Source organism: Marmota flaviventris, chromosome 4, assembly GCF_047511675.1.
Source record: "Marmota flaviventris isolate mMarFla1 chromosome 4, mMarFla1.hap1, whole genome shotgun sequence".
NCBI classification, from domain to species: Eukaryota; Metazoa; Chordata; class Mammalia; order Rodentia; family Sciuridae; genus Marmota; species Marmota flaviventris.
In genome coordinates, this window is record NC_092501.1 from 87,522,293 (window position 1) to 87,541,118 (window position 18,826).

Below are 18,826 nucleotides of genomic sequence, written 5' to 3' on the forward strand. Positions count from 1 at the left end.
TTCTATTCCTTAGTATAGTTTTCCATGTGTCATGGTGTGTTCTTAGTGTAGTTATGCATGTATGGTTATTAAGTAATATGTTATTTTATGCCTGTCTTTGTGGGCAGGCTGTTTTACTTCTATGCTTATAAAAGTTACCGTGGTTACCTCATCTCAGTTGGCAACTGTCAGACCTACTAGTTTGAAAGGCGTATGGAAACTTTCTTTCCTAGGGAAGCAACTACATTTAAAAAAATTTTAAGCTAAGATTTAAGCTAAAATTTTTAATGCTTCATGTTTGTCTTCCCTTGTAAGTAGCAAGACTAAATCACTTTTAAAGGTGTTTAATTCAGCATTTAAGCCCCTTCACTCCTCTTTGCCATGTTAAAGAGAAGTGAGTGAGAAATTCACTTGTCTACAGCATTGCTGCCCCTGGATGTGATAGCCAAGTTAATCTCTCTTATCACAAAGTCTCATTGATGTTTGCTTAGAAGAGCAGCTGGAAGTCTCCTTTATGTATGGCAACCTTTCATAGTTTATTCTTGGTAATAAGGCTCCTGGGGCAAGAGCCAGGCTATTATAAGAGACAATCCTCTCTCTGAACAAGAGCATTTTATTTTGTCAGCTGGAGTTAGTGTTTGAGTTTCTTGTGCTTGTGACAGTAAGCTGGTGAGTAAGGCAAGTTATCTCTGAAGGGCCTTCCCCCACCCCCACTAGCATGAAAATAATGGCTTTAATTAGAAATGAGAATGCTGCTGTAAAGCTTTTGATGTGAAGACAAGAGTTACTTAAAATTGTTAGCCAGTTTATTAATTTGAATTTTCAGTACTTCAGTGAAAGAAGACTTCTGTGAAGACTTTTTCATAACTTTGGGACCTTATGGCATTGCCTTCTATTTATTTTACATATTTAAATTTTCTCTTTGAAATTTTATAAAGAAAAAAATAAAGATCATATATTTCTTTTCCACCTTCCTCTTGTGTTAACATAATGATAAGCATAGAAATAAGCATTGATTAAGTAATTCAAGGAATATTTACTGAGCATCTACTATATTACTTTAATGATGCTGTAGTTATGGTTATCTTTTAAAATGACAACTCTTTTAATTTGCTTGAACATAGATAACAATCAAGAGGCGTGTGTGTGTGTGGGGGGGGGGGGGTGAAGACAAAACAGACGGTAGTTATTTTATGGTAATGGTAAAAATACCCCTTCCACTTTATCTCACCATGACCTGCTACATTGATATAGCACTTTCAGGTGTATTATTTAAATTGAAACTTAGGGCAATCATGTGAAATTAAGCAGGGCAGAGGGTAGTAACCAGTAGACAGCTGTCGCTACCTTCAATAAAGTGCCTTGTCCACAGTTTTTTGAAGTGGGAAATCTTGGCCTGTTAGAACCCAGATTTTTTTGGCACCTGGGCCAAACAGTAGGATTCTCATATTGGATGCAAAGAGTCCTTTAGAGTGTTTTTTACTTATTTACTTATTACAGTGTTTTTCACTTATTTTATTTACAATACAGGCTCAATACATTTTGTTATTTTGTTTAGTTTATCTGCAAATGAAAATGATAAATTTAGAGCTACCTGTTGGTGGTAAATTGCCAGCAGCAGTGAGTGACAGACAAGCTGCTTGTGAAGCAAACATAAATCAAAAAGTATGAATCTGACACCACTTTGTCAGAGGCTTACACTGTAGTTCCGAGTAGTTACTTTGTTCTAACGTTAGGTAATAATTGCTACTGAAATAATTCTTTTGCAAAAGTGTATGATTTCATTAATACAGTTTACTCACTGCACTTAAAAATTTAATTCTTTGTGATCTGGCATAAATAAAGCATTATTTGTTAACCTCTTAGAAGTCTGAGATTTGGACTCTGGTCAAATTCCTGGTAACTTTAGTATGACAGTCTCATACTGCTTTTCTCAGTCAACTTTCATCTGATTTCACTGAAGCTGTTTACAAGAGTGTTTGTTTCTGAGCCTCCTCAATATTGGAGTCACTATTTCCAATATGATAATATTTAGTTCTTATCTCTATTATAGAATCTAGTTCTGGTTCTGCCGCTTAAAGTTAGAAGGGGAGTTAAGAGGTTATACACTTAGGATGGCCACTGAGACCTAAATTTCTGAGACAAGCAGTTAGAAAACTTCTACAAGGGTATGCACGAGTTAAAGTTTGTGATCTCTTCTTGGCAGATTTGATGCTTTTTCTCCATTCCCACTTTCTCTGTCCTGGAAAGGAGCTGCCCTCTGTTCTCCTTAGAGAGCTCATTTTTGGCTTGTTTCCCTACCTATCTTCATGACAATACAATGTGAGGGTAGCTTAATTTTAAGGGGATTTAATTGACAAACACTGAAAATGAGTAAACTTTTGTTACTGAGCCGTAGACATTTTGTGATATGTTTAGTACCCCTGTGAATAGGGAGAAATGTTTGTTGATATGTGTTGAAATACTTTGCTCTCTTAATGTATAATTAACGCTTAATTATTCATCTTTCTTTGATGAATGAATTTATTCATTTGGCCCTTTTGTATAGTGTTTATTGTTTATGATGCTAATCTCATATCCTTACAGGTTTTCCAAATTAAAGAGAGATCAAACTACTTGATATATTTTAATGATGCAGATCTCTTTCTGAATTTTAGTTCTTTGGATGCTGATAATTTTTACATAGTTATAAACAATATTTCTTCATGCTGCATAATTTTTATGTATTCCTTAAGTAGTATGTGGATAGAAAACGTTTTTATAGATTTGTCTTTTCCATAAGTATAAAAAGTAGACTATAAAATAATATATGTGGATTAATAGTAATAGTATATAAATAACATATGCATTAAGAAATAGGAATGATAGGATAATAGGCAATATTCACTTTTTCGTGTGCTTTTCTGAGATGAAGATATACTGTATTATTTTTCTGGATAAAACAATTAAGAATGAAAATTTTTTTTTTTTTCAGAGAGCTGTCTGTAATGAAAACTCATTTTGTTCCTGATTCTCATATATTAAGAATGGGCCTGGGGGGCTATAGCTCAGTTGGTACAGTGCTTTCCTCACATGTACAAAGCCCTGGGTTCAATCTCCAGCACCACAGGCAAAAAAAAAAAAGTACTTTTAGCCAGGTGCAGTGGCACATGCCTATAATCCCAGCAGCTTGGGAGGCTGAGGCAGGAGGATCGAAAGATCAAGATCAGCCTCAGCGATTTAGCGAGGCTCTCAAAATAAAAAAAAATTAAAAGGGCTGGGGATCTGGCTCAGTGGTTAAGCATCACTGTTCAATCCCCAGTACTCAGGGGTAGGAGGAACAGTATACTTTTATGGATGAATTTGTTCATCATTAGTATGAATATTCTCTCTTGGAGGAATGTATTTATTGCCAAAGCTTAAAAGCAATTTTATGCTCCTGGGGACTCCTTGTTTGTTCATTGAAGTTTATAGCTAAAGGAGACTTAAAAATCTTTCCTGATTCTGAACTGCAGTAACCTTTCACCTGTCTTTGCCTTATCTGTTTTTTCCACTAATTTGTTTCATATCTTTTTTTTTTTTTTGGTACTGGGGATTGAATTCAGGGGCACTCCACCACTGAGCCACATCCCTAGCCCTATGTTGTATTTTGTTTAGAGATGGGGTCTAACCCAGTTGCTTAGCATCTCACTAAATTGCTGAGGCTGGCTTTGAACTCGAGATCCTCCTGCCTCAACCTCTGGAGCCTCTGGGATTACAGGTGTATGCCACCATGCCTGGCATTGTTCCATATCTTGACAATAAACATATGTGTATAATCTTAAGGAAACACTCATTTCACATTTAATTAAAACTTTATTGTATGTATTGAACATTTACTAGAGGTGTTTTACTGAAAATATTAATATGATCATAGTTTAAATGTGCCATTTTGTGAAGACACTCAATATATGGTAAGTTGTAAATTACTTGTGCAAAATTATTATGGATTGTTTATTTGTAAGGATGATGGTTTGTCTAAGGATGCTTCTGAATTTTTATGCTTGCCTGTTTTTTCGTATAAGTTGTGTGTGAATTCTATTTTCAATAAATTATCTCATTTTAGAGTCTCTTAAACATTTAGATATCTGTTCCAAGGTCCTTTTCACTGAATTCTTATTTACAAACTTTAGGTCAAAATCCAAGACTAACACTTATAAAAAATACAGGATATTAAAAATTGTCTCCAGAATCAAAGATCTTGAAATTCTCTTTTTTAGATCTTTATGAATTAGCTTTCATTTGAATTTTATTAATTTGATTTACTGTGCCTATTTATTGCTTTATTTTATACCTATTTTTCTGGCTATATTTAGAAATTAATGTTCACAGTTGATCTGATATAATTTAAATGTGTTTGTGAGGTTTCAATTACTGGCACTTTAATTTTTAATCACCATTTTAAAAGAAAGACTTTTTAAAAATTATAATTTTGTTAACTCATTTCTTTTTGGGGGGTGAGGGGGCACTGGGAACTGAACCCAGGGGCGCTTAACCATGAGCCACATTATCAATTTTGTTAACTCAAAAATGAAGTTATTAGGAGAAAACCTGCCATTGGGTCCCCTCTTGACTGTAAGAGTTCTGTTCTTCAATAAATTCTACTCTTAGAAAAAACAAAAACCAAAGTTATCTTACTCAATAAATTGAAGTCCCTCTAGTAAAATGACATGCCATAAACAGTTTTTTTTCTAGGAGAGGCTTTTGTGCTGGATTTCTCAGACCATGGTTCTTTTTTGAGACATGCAAAAGCAGTTAAACAGCCACTCTTTTGAAGATTTGGGGAGGAGGGAAACTTATATTTTAAAAATAAATATATACTTTAAAGTAAAATTTACAAAGTGTGAGAGTGGGTAGAGCGCTTGCCTAGCATGTTCATGGTCCTGGGTTCCATCCCCAGCAAGGGTGTGCAGGTGTCCATACAAAAACCAGCCGAACACCAACACCTCTGTGTGTGTGTGTGTGTGTTTCAAGATAAATCAGGAGCACTCAGAGAACTTTTATCATTATAGAAAGCACCATTGATGGATACCTTCATATTCCTCAGATTATTTACAGTTACTTCCTGGTGTAGAAAATTCTGGGAAACCACTTTAATATGTGGAATTGTATGCCTGCTAAAACATATTAGTTATATAGTCATGCTTATTTTGGTTGAGATAAAAAGGTGGTAAAAAGAATAGGAATTTCTTTTTTGTTTTTACATTTTTAAAGGAAAATTTCAGATGTATATAAAGATAGATGAGCACTATGTCAGTCTCCCATGTAATCATTGCTCACCTTCAACAAATATCAACTCTTTCCAGTCTTTAGAAATTTAATTTTATATATATTTGCTAAGATTTGCCAAGATAAGCATCTGTAAGGTCAAGGTACTAACATCAGAAGCATTTCTGAGCAAAGATGCTGCATGCAGTTGGTGGGTGGGTCTGACTGTGTTCAGCTGTTGTATAAGCTTGCAAAAATAGTATCATCTTGACTTTCATCTTTCGGTTGTTCAGAGGTAGCAAGCATATTTCTTTTTAACCCCTGGAAAAATGCCAAAATAATTTGTATTGTTATCTCCATCTTTGGCACCTTGATTCTAAATAATCTATGAATAAAATTAATGAGTTGATATTCTGAGCCTATTGGAATTAGAAAGAAGGAAAAATCCTCATTTTTAATTTTTAACCTTTTTGAGTAGTACCTGATTGAAACTTTGGAGACTATTAAGTCTGTTTTAGTGCTCTCTTCATCACCAGCACTACACTAAAATTGGAATGAATACAGAGAAAAGAAAGATTAGCATGGCCCCTGTGAAGGGTGACATGTAAATTTGTGAAGTGTTCCATCTTTTTGGAGATTGAAATTGACCAAATTATTTTCATGATACAAATGTGCCACAGTGTCTCCCACCATTTTATATAATTATAATGTGTCAATTAAAAATTAATTTAAAAAGTCTTTTACTTTTCATCTGTTTTGAGATACATCTTACAAGCATCAGAACATTGAGTCAGACAGACTTGGGTTCAAATCTCAGCTGGCTTTAGGTAATACTTACCCTCTCCAAGTCTCAGTTTTTTCAGTTGTAAAATGGGATCTAGTTTGTTGTGCGAATTAAATAAAATAATGCATTTAAGATTGATTATTTAAAAATACCATTTGAATTTTGTGATTAAATAGGAGTGTATCCTAAGTTCAAGGCCTAAATGAATTTGTACAGCTGGAATTGACAAGTATTGTTAACACCAGGCCACCCAGAAAGGAGAGCTAATCTTTGTTTTGTCATATCTGATTTTCTGACTGATATAAGATCTGAAGATGTAATGGATAATCTTTTTAAGATAGAATATGTTCTATTATGTCTGAACAAATATTGTATTGAAACAAAGCATTGAAAAAAAATAATGCCTTAAAATTATTTCTTACCAAATACAGCAAACACTGGCCTGTTCTATTTTAACTGCACTATTGAGTGAATTCTCAAGTTCAAGTAAAACTAGCAACATTGGACTGAGTATGGAATTCCATGGTAACTGCAAGAGAGTATTTCAGGTATTAGCATTTTTGTTCTTGTGTTTTAATTATTGGATCGTTTTTGTTTGTTCCTAATAAATGAGAACATTTATGTAATTGAATGATTGCTAGTATCCAAGGATTTGTGTTGTGATTTCATAGAATATAGTGAAGTGATAAGTTTGGGCAATGTAGTTGACAGTTTTAAAAATTACTTATTTAATTCTAGTCTTGAAACAAAACAGAAGATATGACTATAAAGATGCCTTATTTTGTTATTAACATGTTTATATATAAGTGATTCAATTGATAGGATTCTGCTGGTCTTAAAAATAGGACTGGCAGAATGCCAAAGAGGGCCATGTATTTAAAATGTTATTGCAGATGGTGTGGGCTCTTTGTCTCTCTAGTATGTATTGTTTGGCTCTGGAGTAAAGTTATGTGAAGGCATTGGCTTAAATCCTAGGGCTCTGCACTATAGCAACTGACTCCAGCTCTGCAGTAGTTGTCAAAGACTCCTCTCTATGGAGTAGCATTTATATTATAGTAAAACGTGTCACTTGAAAGCATACTCTAATGTAAAAATTCTGAGTAGTCCTCAAGATGGAAAACGTTCTTAAGGAAATAGTGTCTTCCAGTGGGAATTTTAAGGTTCTTATTTGTTTTATTTTGTGGTTCTAAAAGGGAATGCATTTTAAATAAGTTTTAGATACAAAAATGCTTGTGATTTATTGATGATAGGAAGAAGACCTTCGTCAGATCTTCATGTTAACTGTTGAAGTTCTGCAGGAGTTCAGCAGGCGGGAAAACCTCAATGCGCAGATGTCTTCAGTGTTTCAGCGTTACCTTGCACTCGCCAATCAAGTCTTGAGCTGGAACTTTCTTCCTCCAAATTATATCCTTTTAACAATTGAACAGTATTTTTTTGTGCTAATATTCATGGATAACTTAATTATAACTCAAAAATCATTTGTCTGCAGGTTTTATAAAATGTGTTGTTGAAAGAAAAGTTTATTTTTCTTTAAGAAATGAAGTTTAAATTTGTTTTATCATGCCACATTACAGTGGACTGCTTAGAAGATTTTAAATTCCATTTACTATTTTATAGAAGAGAGTAGAATACATGGAAGCATTTGGTGACTAATGGGGCTATTGCTAATTTAAGGAGGAGCAGTAATCCTTGACAATTAAAAGGGAAAAGGTGGTAAAAGCATTTTTATTAAGAAACAACCATTTTCTCCCTGTATTTGTGATTATATTAAATTTTAAATCTACTTTGGTTAACTTTATGGATATTATTCAAATATAGATATAAGTTAGTAATATGTTTATTCTTCAAAGGCCTTACCAGTTTAAAAAGATGAATATTTCATATTTAGGAAATTATTTATAATATAAAATTAAATGTGTTATAGGTACATACATCTGCTTTTTAAAATCAGTTTCTAAAGTAGGAAAATTTCTATTTTAGAAAGCAGTTTCTTAAAGTTTATAATTTGCTATTCTAGAAAATCTGCTGCCTTTTGGTAGACTGAACAGTAATATATAATGGCTACCCATTTGTAGCATAATTCAGTCAGACAAATCTGGGTTTAAGCCTCAGCTGATGTTAGGCAAATTACTGAACCACTGAATCTTAGTTTTTAATCAATGTAAGATGAAGATATGGATTGTTGTATGGTTTAAATGATATAGTACATTTAAAACATCCAGGATTAGCTACTGTTGAGATAGCATCTTGAATAAAATAATTCATTGGGTAACTAGCTATGTCATGATTCTCCTTGATCTAATACACTTTTATATGGTATGGAAAATTAATGTAACTTGTTTTAGATGTATTTAATCAGGCCTTTCTTAGGGATCTGGGGCTGGGATTATGTTCAGGAGAAAAAGTCTGGTGATAAGCAAATAGATATTAAGTCATATCAGAGATTTTGGATGAAACTCATCTTTATTCTATCAGAGCCAGGAGCTACTACATTCACGTACATAGAATTTTAACAAATTGTGAAAGCAAAACTGGGATTTGAAGGCATGTGGTGGGTCATAACCTTTTCTTTTATTTTCAAGTTACTGTATATATGTAATAGAAAACTATGAAAGGTTGTATGGGGTAAAGTGTCTGTGACTTCTCACACAGAGTTACGGACAGTCAATAGTGACTGCTTTGAGGGGTGAGGCTTACACTGAGTTTAATCACTTTCTCCTTTGTCCCTTATTCTTTCATCATTTTCCTCCTAATAACCAATTTTGTATTTTTAGTATGTTAACTTAATTCTTTTTAAGAAGCAAATATTTTCTTAGCCTTGTTTTTTTTTAAATTCCTCTTTGAGTTTGCATTTTTATTTTTGCTCCAGATTATGTTTAGTTTTGTTTTTAAAAGTTAAGGCAGACTTTGGTTATAAGTTTAGGGATCATTGTAATGGTATCTTGAAGTTGGGGAGAGAGATAACACTTCCTGCTCTAGTTTTTTTTGGAAAGAAAAAAGATTGAAAAATCTTGGGCAGATTTTAGAAGTATCAGGCTATAATGGAGCTATCAAAACATTAATATATATATATATGAAGGGAAATCAATGAAAGTTGCGTTGCATATAAAGTCCTTAGATAAAGCTTTGGAAAACCTGTCCTCTGAAAATGGTAAGCACTATTGCAGTGTTGCCAAAGAAGTAATTCCTTGTTTAAAGAAAGTTTATCTTGATCTTAAGGATGGTCTTCTACTGGCTTATGGGTGAGTGCTTATGTGACCGTAAGTTCCATTTGTTGGCAAACTGCACTACAATCAAGTTTTCCTTCCTTTGAGTGGATTGGCTTTAAGCATACGAGAAAGAACTTAGCAATAGCTGCTGTTGCAGCAAATTAGGGAAAAATCATTATCAAGAAACCCAGTTTTGACTAATATCTAATTTTAGCAATTATCTGGCGATCACCCGTTTGATCATTAAGGAAAGTTGAATAATTATTTAGCTTTTGTACCATGGAGAAGGATCTAAGATTGAAACTTAGAAAAAAAATGGGTTCAGTTGATGATTTTTTTAAAAGGTGATTTGTCTTTTAGGGTAGACATGAATACTAAGAAACCTTGTAAAATGTGTTTGTATATTTTATGTCAAATATATTTGATCATTTAGAATGGTATCATGTTAATTGGAACTGTTGTAAATTGCCTACTTAAATCTGTCCTCATAATTTTTTGTAATTGCTTTCTTTTTTGTATTCTTACTTTGATGTAATTTGAAGCATAAAGAATAATTCTGAGAACTTCCATTTTTGCCAGTTGTTAACATTTTATTCCATTTATTAGTGTACACAAATGTACATTTTTATGTATATGTACATATATATTTAAATATACCTTTATTTTTTCTTTGAACCATTTGAGACCAATTGCAGACATTATGCCTATTTACCTGTGAATATTTCACTGTACATTTTTCTGTGATCAAGAATTTTAAAGGAGCCAGGCGTGGTGGCGCACACCTGTAATCCCAGCGCCTCAGGAGGCTGAGGCAGGAGGATCAAGAGTTCAATTCCAGCCTCAGCAACAGTGGGATGCTTAAGTAACTCAGTGAGACCCTGTCTCTAAATAAAATACAAAATAGGGCTGGGGATGTGGCTCAGTGGTTGAGTGCCCCTGAGTTCAATCCCCCATGTGTGTACACACACACACACACACTCACACACACTGAGTTTTAAAGGGGTTGGTGGTGTGGCTCAGTAGCAGAGTTCATGCCTAGCAATTGTTTGGTTCTGGATTTAATCCCCAGTACTTAACAACAACAACAAATTGTTTTGAAATTGTACTGTTTTAAGAAGTTATGAGAATGTCTTGCAAGATTGTAGGTGCAGTTTTCAATACAAGAAGTTATAGCTTTGATAAAATACCATTATCTGCCTTACATTCTGTGTTCAATTTTTGTCATCTGTCTCAATATGCATTTGCCTAAAAATATATATTTGCCTATTCTGGACATTTTATGTATATAGGATCTCATAATTTATAGTCTTGGTCATTGGCTTAACTTAGTGTAAAGTTTCCAAGTTCGTATTGTATATTCTTATCATAGTATATAGCTTACTCTTAGACATAGTGTGCATCTTTAATTACTATTCTGTTCCTCTTTAGTAACACATAGTATTTCATTTTCTGGGAACCACTTTGTGTTTATTATTAATCAGTTGATGGGTAGTTGGGTTGTTTTCACTTTTTAACTATTAAGAATAATGTTGCTGCTGGGTTCATTTGAGTACCCTTCTATTCTCAGCTACTCAGAAAGATGAGGCAGGAGAATTGCTTGAGCCCAGAAGTTTCATGTCAACCTGGGCAACATGGGGAGACCCTGTTTCGTTAGCACACAAACAAAAAGAATGCTGTTATGAGTATTTGTGTATGATTTTCATGTGAATTTATGTTTTTGTTTCTCCTATATGTACCAAGGAGTGGAATTGTTGGGTCATATGGTAATTCTATGTGTAACCTTTTGAATAATGGCCAAGTTGTTTTTCAAGGTGGTAGTGCTACATTCTCATTGCCATAGGCGTTATATGACATTACTAATTTCTCCACATCCTAACCAATTCTTTTTTTTAATATTTATTTTTCAATTGTAGTTAGACTCAATACCTTTATTTTATTTATTTATTTTTATATGGTGCTGAGGATCGAATCCAGGGCCTCTCACGTGCTAGGCAAGCGCTCTACCGCTGAGCCACAACCCCAGCTCCTAACCAATTCTTATTACCTTTATTTTTGTTTATAGCTATCCTAGTTGGTGTGAAGGGGTAGCTCATTGTATTTTTGATTGCAATGCTCTAATGATAAATGAGCTTGAGTATCCTTTCCTGTGGTTATTAATCATTTGTATATCTTTGGAGAAACATCTCTTCAGGCCCTTTTTACTTTTTAATTGGTTTATTTGTATTTAAAAATACTGAGTTGCAAGAGTTCCTTTATAATCTAGATGTGTCTAGATATGTCTGTCAGCAGATGTGTGATTTTCAAATATTTTCCATTTTGTCAGTTGTCTTTTTTGCTTTTTAATTGTATTTTATGAAGCCCAGAAATTTTTAATTTTATGTAATTTTAAAATTTGATGTCATATCTCAAAAACCATTGCTTTGTCCACAGTCACAAAGATTCATGTTTTTGTTTTCTTCTGTGACAGACTTCTTATTTGTCTTTGGTCCACTTTGAGTTAACTTTTATGTGTGGTGTGAGGTATTAATTCAACTTCAGAGTGTCTCAGCAGATAACTGACTATTGAACAGAAAGATTAGAAGAGGTTGGGAAAGTAAGAAATAAATACCTATGGTGCCATGTTGGTCGCTGTCTCTGTTAATATATGTAATACATGCATAAGTTAAGATGTAACTTAGTTGCTCTAACGCTAATTTTCAATTCAAAAATGCAACCATTTGCATTTCAGGAGGTAATTATTTGAATCACTGGTTTATGAGGTTAAATATGCATGTTCAACTTACCTTTATATGTAGGAATTGCACAGTATTTGTTGGTGAATAAAATAATTTGACTGTAGACCAGCATCTATATTAGATTGATTAGAAGGAAATTTGAGGACTTAGCTAAAGATTTTGGAAATTTTTGATGGAGAAGTAGTGTGTAAGTGTGACTATAAAATGTCATTGGGAAAACTAGTTGAAGCTGACTTGGCCAGTGGAACTGGGATATGCAGAGAGATAGTAACAAAAGAATGTAAGGATTAAATATTTAGATATTAACATTTAAGGGCCTTAATGCTGTCATATTTAAATTTTGTTTTATGATATTAGGCTAAGATTTATGTAGACACAAAATTTTACAAAAGAAATCATAGTTCTCTAGTAGAAGAAGCCATGTGTTGGTATGTGTTGCCAGGCTTTCAGCTGGGACATGCCGCCCAGTTGGGCCATTTGGCAGTGTTTGGAGACAAGTTTGCTTGCTGTAACTGGGAGAGTGCTATGGGCAATTAGTGGATAGAGGCCAGGGATATTGCCGAACATGTCACAGTGTGCAGAAGAACCCTACAACATGCAGTTATTGGGTATGAAATGTAAATATTCATCCACACCAAAACTTATACAATAAGCAATATTTTTCATAATTTCAAAAAGTAGGAACAACCCTAATGTTCACTGACTAATAGATGGATAAACAAAATGCAGCAAACACATAAAATAGAATATTGTTTGTCAGTTAAAAGGAATGAAGGAAGTTCTGATACATGAAACAATGTCGGTGAACTTTGAAAACATTGTACTGAGAAAAGAAGCCATTCACAAAAGACCTCATGTTGTCTTCCTGCATTTATATGAAAAGTTTAGAACAAGCAAATCAGAGACAAATTAGTGGTTATATAGAATGGGAGGTAGTTGGGAAGACATAGGAGATGATTGCTAAAGCATAAAGAGCTGCTTTCTCAGGTGATGAAAATGTTCTAAAATTAGATTTGTGGTTCTGAATATAGTAAACTATGAATATACAAAAGTTATATGCTTATTGAGAAAATTGTGAATTATATCTTAGTGAAGCCTTTCAGATGATCTCTTGAGCCTTCCTTATCCTTCATGCTGCTTTGCAGGTCAGCTGCCTCCTGTCAGTGGAATTACATTATAGAGGAGGTTAAGGTTAGAGTTTTGGGAGTCATTCCTGTGATGAGAATATTGAAGCTAAAAAGGAGTGGGAGAGGTCATCCAAAAACAAGCAAAGAGGAGCAGTGTCGGGACCCTTGGTGCAGCAATAGTCAAAAAGCAAGAAGAATCGAAAGAGATTGGAGAAGGCCAGTTAACACAGTGGAGGGGAGAACCAGACAAGGAGAATTTGAGAAACAGATGAGAATTTCAAACAATAAAGGTGGTCAGTATCATCTGTTACCCAAGGGTAAATTGGAGGGTATTTGCAGTCTACATCTGATATTAGTTAGGTATAGTTGATCATCGGGAGATCTGTTTGTGTTAAGGGACAGGTGCAAAAGCCAAAGCCATACACTTCTGATTGAGTAGTGATTGTAATTAAGTAGAGAATGAAGTGTAGTTATTTCATAGAGCATCAGCTGTGATGGCTTCAGGGAGTGGGAGTTTGGCCAAGGGAAGGTTATGTTTTGTGGTTTAAGTGATCTATTTATTTCCCAAGGGGAGAAGTTAGGATTTAGGAAAGAAAATGTGATATTGTAGTGTTACCAATGATGTGGGTATTGAGATAGGTCAGGCTTACTTGAGGTAGTGAGGAAGGTAAAAAGCCATGTGTTGATAGATGTTGCCAACCTTGATGACCCATGTTCTTAAGGTAATTTGATCAACTTTGTCTAGTTGAAGTAGAGGAATGAAGTGTAGAAATCACCTGGGAGGAAATATTGGGGAATAAGAGTTCCTTTAGACTTCAGGCATAGTTGACTCTGCTGAACTTAACCTATGTAACATTTCATAAACATTGTTTAATTTTATAGTTCTGTACTTGTTTGGTGTCCCCCATCCCTCTCCCCTTGCCTGTGATATGACCTGCAGTACTCATAGTTACATAACCTGCTGTATCTCACTGTAATCACTGTAACCACCACAGATGAGAAGGTCGTTGAAGTATAAAAGGAAATGAAACTGCCATTTGGCAATTGAACTGCAGCTGATCAGAGGAAAGAGAAGGGAAGATCTTCTAAGGTGTTTGCTACTGCTAGAGCTGTGATATGCAGTTTTTTTTTTTTTTTTTACAAGCTCACAGACTTTTCACTTATTATTTTATATAGTTTAAAATAGTGGAGGAGCAGGGAAGAATCACTGAATGCTAGAAAAAAGTCTCCCTAATGAGCTTTAGTTACATATGACAGTAGAGTTTTTTGACATTTTTATACAAACATGGAATATATCTTTAGGGTCCATCCCAGTCTTTTGGTTGTACATGATGTGGAGATACACTATGGTGTATTTCCTATATATGTACATAGGAAAGTTATGTCAGATTCATTCCCCTGTCTTTCCTACTCCCGTCCTTCTTCCTTCCCTTCATTTCCCATTGAACTTCTTTTCTTCCCTCTCTCACCCTTTTTGTGTGGTAGCATCCACATATCAGAATATTCAATCTTTGTTGTTTTTTTTTTCTTCTTCTTTCTTCGGATAGGCTTTTTTCCACTTAGCATAGTAGTATCAAGATCCATCCATTTACCAGCATATATCATAAAGCCATTCTTTTTATGGCTGAGTAATATTCCATTATGTATATATGCCACATTTTCTTTATCCATTCATCTGCTGAAGGGTACTAGGTTGCTTTCATAGCTGAGCTATTGTGAATTGAACTGCTGTAAACATTGATGTGGCTGTGTCACTGTAGCATGTTGATTTTAACTCCTTTGGATATATACTGAGAAGTGCTATAACTGGGTCAAATTATGGTTCCATTCCTAGGTTTTGAGGAATCTCCATACTACTTTCCAGAGTGGTTGCACCAATTTGCAGTTTTACCAGCAACTTATGAATGAGCCACCCTTTTCTCCACATCCTTGCCAACATTTATTGTTACTTGTATTCTTGATTGTTGCCATTCGGAATGGAATGAGATGGAAACACAGTGTAGTTTTAATTTGCATTTCTCTAATTGCTAGAGATGTTGAACATTTTTAAATATATTTGTTAACCACAAATGTTTCTTCTTTTGTGAAGTGTCTGTTAGTTCATTTGCCCATTTATTCATTGTTATTTGGGTTTTGGGCGTTAAGTTTTTGCTCTGAGGTACGGTGGCAAAGATTTTCTCCCATTCTGTAGGCTCTCTGTGTTCTTGATTGTTTCCTTTATTTGCTGTGAAAAAGCTTTTTTAGTTTTGAATTCATCCCGTTTATTGATTCTTGATCTTACTTCTTGCACTTTTGGAGTCTTGTTGAGGAAGCTCCTAAGCCAGTAGAGTTAATGTAGCCCCTTTGAACTCTTAGTTTTAGATTCTACATTTTTTAAAAATATTTTTTAAGTTGTTGATGGACCTTTATTTTGTTCATTTATTTATTTGTGGTGCTGAGAATCAAATCCAGTGCCTCACACATGGAAAGTAAGTGCTCTACTACCAAGCCACAACCCCAGCCTAAGATTCTGCATTTATAAAGTCTACTGAAGATTAGTAAATATTCTTCATTTTATATCAGTTTTAACTTCACAGAGCAGATGAAGTCAGAATTGTCATGTACAGTAATCTTGATCAAGATTTTAAACTCTAATTAAAACAAGTAAACTAAAATGTGTATTTGAGGCATTATGTCTTATCTCTTATTAAAACCAGTGTTATTCTTAATTGATGATTCATATTCTAAAACTTGTGTTCAAGCCAGATAGTGGCATGCCTATAATGCCAGCTATTCAGGAGGCTGAGGAGAGTATCACAAGTTCAAGGCCAGTCTGGGTAACTAGCAAGATCTTGTCTGAAAATAAAATAAAAAGCTTTGGGTTGTAGGTCCTCAGTGGAGTACTTTCCTAGCATGTTCAATCCCCTGTATCACCACCACCACAATAAACCCTTTTAGCATTGATATACAAAAGACCAACATAGAGATGACAAAATTTTGAGGCACAAGGAAACTTAGCCTTGTCTCTTTTTAAAAAAGAAAAGCATTGAGATATAATTACATAACATATAAGTTACATATTTAAAATGTATAGTTACTGTTTTAAGTTTATTCTTAAAAGAGTAACTATACATTTCTTCACCACAAATATTAGAAAATTAGTCATCACCCTAAAAAGAAACCCTGCCCGCTTTAGCAGTCATCCTCCCCTTTTCCTCATTCTCTTATCCATTCCCACCCATGTCAACCATTAGTCCACTTTCTATATCTATAAATTTGCCTATTTTGGGCATTTTAATTAAATGGAAATAGACAATACATAGTTTGTAGTCAGTTTTATCTTTCACCTGACATGTTTTCAGGGTGTATCCATGTGGTAACTTGTATCTTTATTTTATTTTGTTCACAAATAATATTCTATTGGATGGATATAACATTTTATTTTTTGTCTGTTCATCCATTGAAGGGCATTTGAATTTTTCACTCTTTTTGAAGGTAGTGACCAGAATATAATAATGCTGCTGTGAAAGTTGATGTACAAGTTTTTGTATGGATATATATTTCATTTTGTTGGGTAAATACCTAGAATTACGGTTGGCTGGGTTGTATGGTAACTACACATTTATTATTTATCATTTGGAGCAAGTCCTTGGCTGTTTTTCATAATAGCGCACCATTTTATATTATCTTTGAAGTGTGTGAGAATTCCAGTTTCTGTCCTCACTAGTAGTTTATAACTACCCTACTGGGTATGAAGTGATATCTCATTGTGGCTTTTATTTACATTTGTGGTAAGTGCTAATGAACTTTTCATGTGGTTGTTGACTATTTATATATCTTTGGAGAACTGTGTATTTAGATTTTTTTGTCCAGTTTCTAATTAGGTAGTTTTTCTTTTTGAAATAATTGAGTTGTGATGCCCACAGTTCCAGAAGTCTGGGTAACATCAGGAAAAGCCAAGCTTTCCTAAGAATGTTTCAGAAAATGTTACATGGAACGTGGACATTTTGTAGATTCCATAGGCTCCTGATACTTGCAGCAAAAATCCTGTCATAGCTGTGGGCAGGAAGTGGGAGAAGAGACAGTCAGAGAAGACATGGCTTTCAGAGAAGAGAATATAGAGGATACAAATAGTGCTTAGAATAAGTCAGTTTAAAGTTTGAGCTAAACAAGGTCCTGGAGCAGCTAGTTTGTTCCTGTTTCACTCAGTGCTTTCATAGATTTAAGCCAGGGCTGTTAATTTGCTTTGAGCCAAAAGTGAAAGCGCTGATGTGACTTTTCTTATGGAGAGTCACCATCTACTTCAAAATTTGCCACTGAGGGGACAGTTTTGAATATTCAATAGGAAAAATGTTTTAATCTCCCCTCCTCCAAACTTGAGATGTCAGCAGCCACTGAGTAAAAAGATCATAAGCTCTGGTATGCTATTTATGTTGTTGGTGGGAGGTGATTACAAGAATGATGCTATGATCAGTTTTGAAACCCTCTTTTAGGATCAATTGGGAAAGTCAAACAGTGCATGAATTTTGTGGTTGGATTTTTGAAATTAGGTGAATTAATTTTTTGATTTTCCTTCAAAGGGAAAGTTTGCACTTTTGTTTTGCAAGTTCCAAAACATCTGTGAAGTTGATTTTGAGAATGTGAATAATGAGCTTCTGTGGCATAGTTTTTCTGAGCTTCTGGTCTTTCTTATACCACTTAGCAATATTCAGAAATTGAAAGGCAAGTTATTTTCATGGTATATCTTTTCCTTCTTACTGGTGCTTCTGATAGTGGCAGTGCAATAGTCACCAGTGGCAAAGAAAGTTCCCTCTAGAGATTGGCCTGCCATGCCTTACACCATAGGGCATAAACACACCTTCTGTTTTTACTATGTTAAGAATAGTTTCTTACTTGTCACACATGTGCTGCAAAGTTAAGTGCACAGGGTGCAGCCACTGAAATTAGGAATTGAGATGTCAGAAATGAATGTTTTTTAGAAACTGAAATTGTTTTCTCTGAGGAAAAATGTATTATGTTTAAATCTTTAATATTAGTCATCTTAAGTATAATATTTAAGTGTGCTTTTCAGCTACTGTCTTCTGTTCTTTCCAAGCATAACTGAATTCTAACCACTGGAAATGATGTGAATCAATGTGTTAAGTAAATGTTCTTTTTTAAAAAATCATTGCATTCAATTTTTAATGTCAAGAATAAGGGAGAGTGGGGCTGGGATTATGGCTCAGTGGTAGAGCACTTGCCTGGCAGGTGTGAGGCACTGGGTTTGATTCTCAGTATCACATAAAAATAAATAAATAAAATAAAAGTATTATGTCTGTTTAAATTTTTTTGAAAAAAAGAATAATGGGGAGTGTTGGTTAGATAACTACTAACGATGCTCCTTCATTTTGCTACTTCTAGAAAGAGGATGGATTCTAAAAAGATTTTGATGAATGGAAAAAAATTAATTTTTTAAAGTTCCTTATACTAGTTCTAGGTACAAGTCCCTTAGCAACTGTAAAACTTTGATGATGTCCAATTTATCTGTATTTTATTGTTTGTGCTTTTGGTGTCATATTTAAGATGGCTTTGCCTAATTAAAGTCACAAAGATGTACTCTTATATTTTCTTCAAAGAGTTTTATGATTTTGACTCTTAAAACTTAAATTCAGGTCTGTCGTTTTTTAGTAAATTTTTATATTTGGCATAAAGTAGGTGTTCAAATTCTTTATTTTGTATATGAATATCCTGTTGTTCCAGTCTCATTTATTGAAAACAGTATTCTTTCCAAATTGAATTGTTTTGGCC

General features: G+C 34.2%; 1 protein-coding gene and 2 pseudogenes across 1 annotated transcript in view; all 3 read left to right on the forward strand.

Moving 5' to 3' along the window:
- Positions 1–18,826, forward strand: part of Xpo4 (exportin 4) — a 118,374-nt gene that overhangs the window by 46,741 nt on the left and 52,807 nt on the right. Inside the window, exons 5-6 of the mRNA XM_027941573.2 lie at positions 6,421–6,537; positions 7,240–7,393. Of these exons, the coding sequence (XP_027797374.1) occupies positions 6,421–6,537; positions 7,240–7,393 (271 nt within the window). The remainder of the gene's footprint in view (positions 1–6,420; positions 6,538–7,239; positions 7,394–18,826) is intronic.
- LOC114097662 (U6 spliceosomal RNA) lies at positions 5,724–5,837 on the forward strand (annotated as a pseudogene).
- On the forward strand, positions 17,136–18,012 carry LOC114097598 (peroxisome biogenesis factor 2-like; annotated as a pseudogene).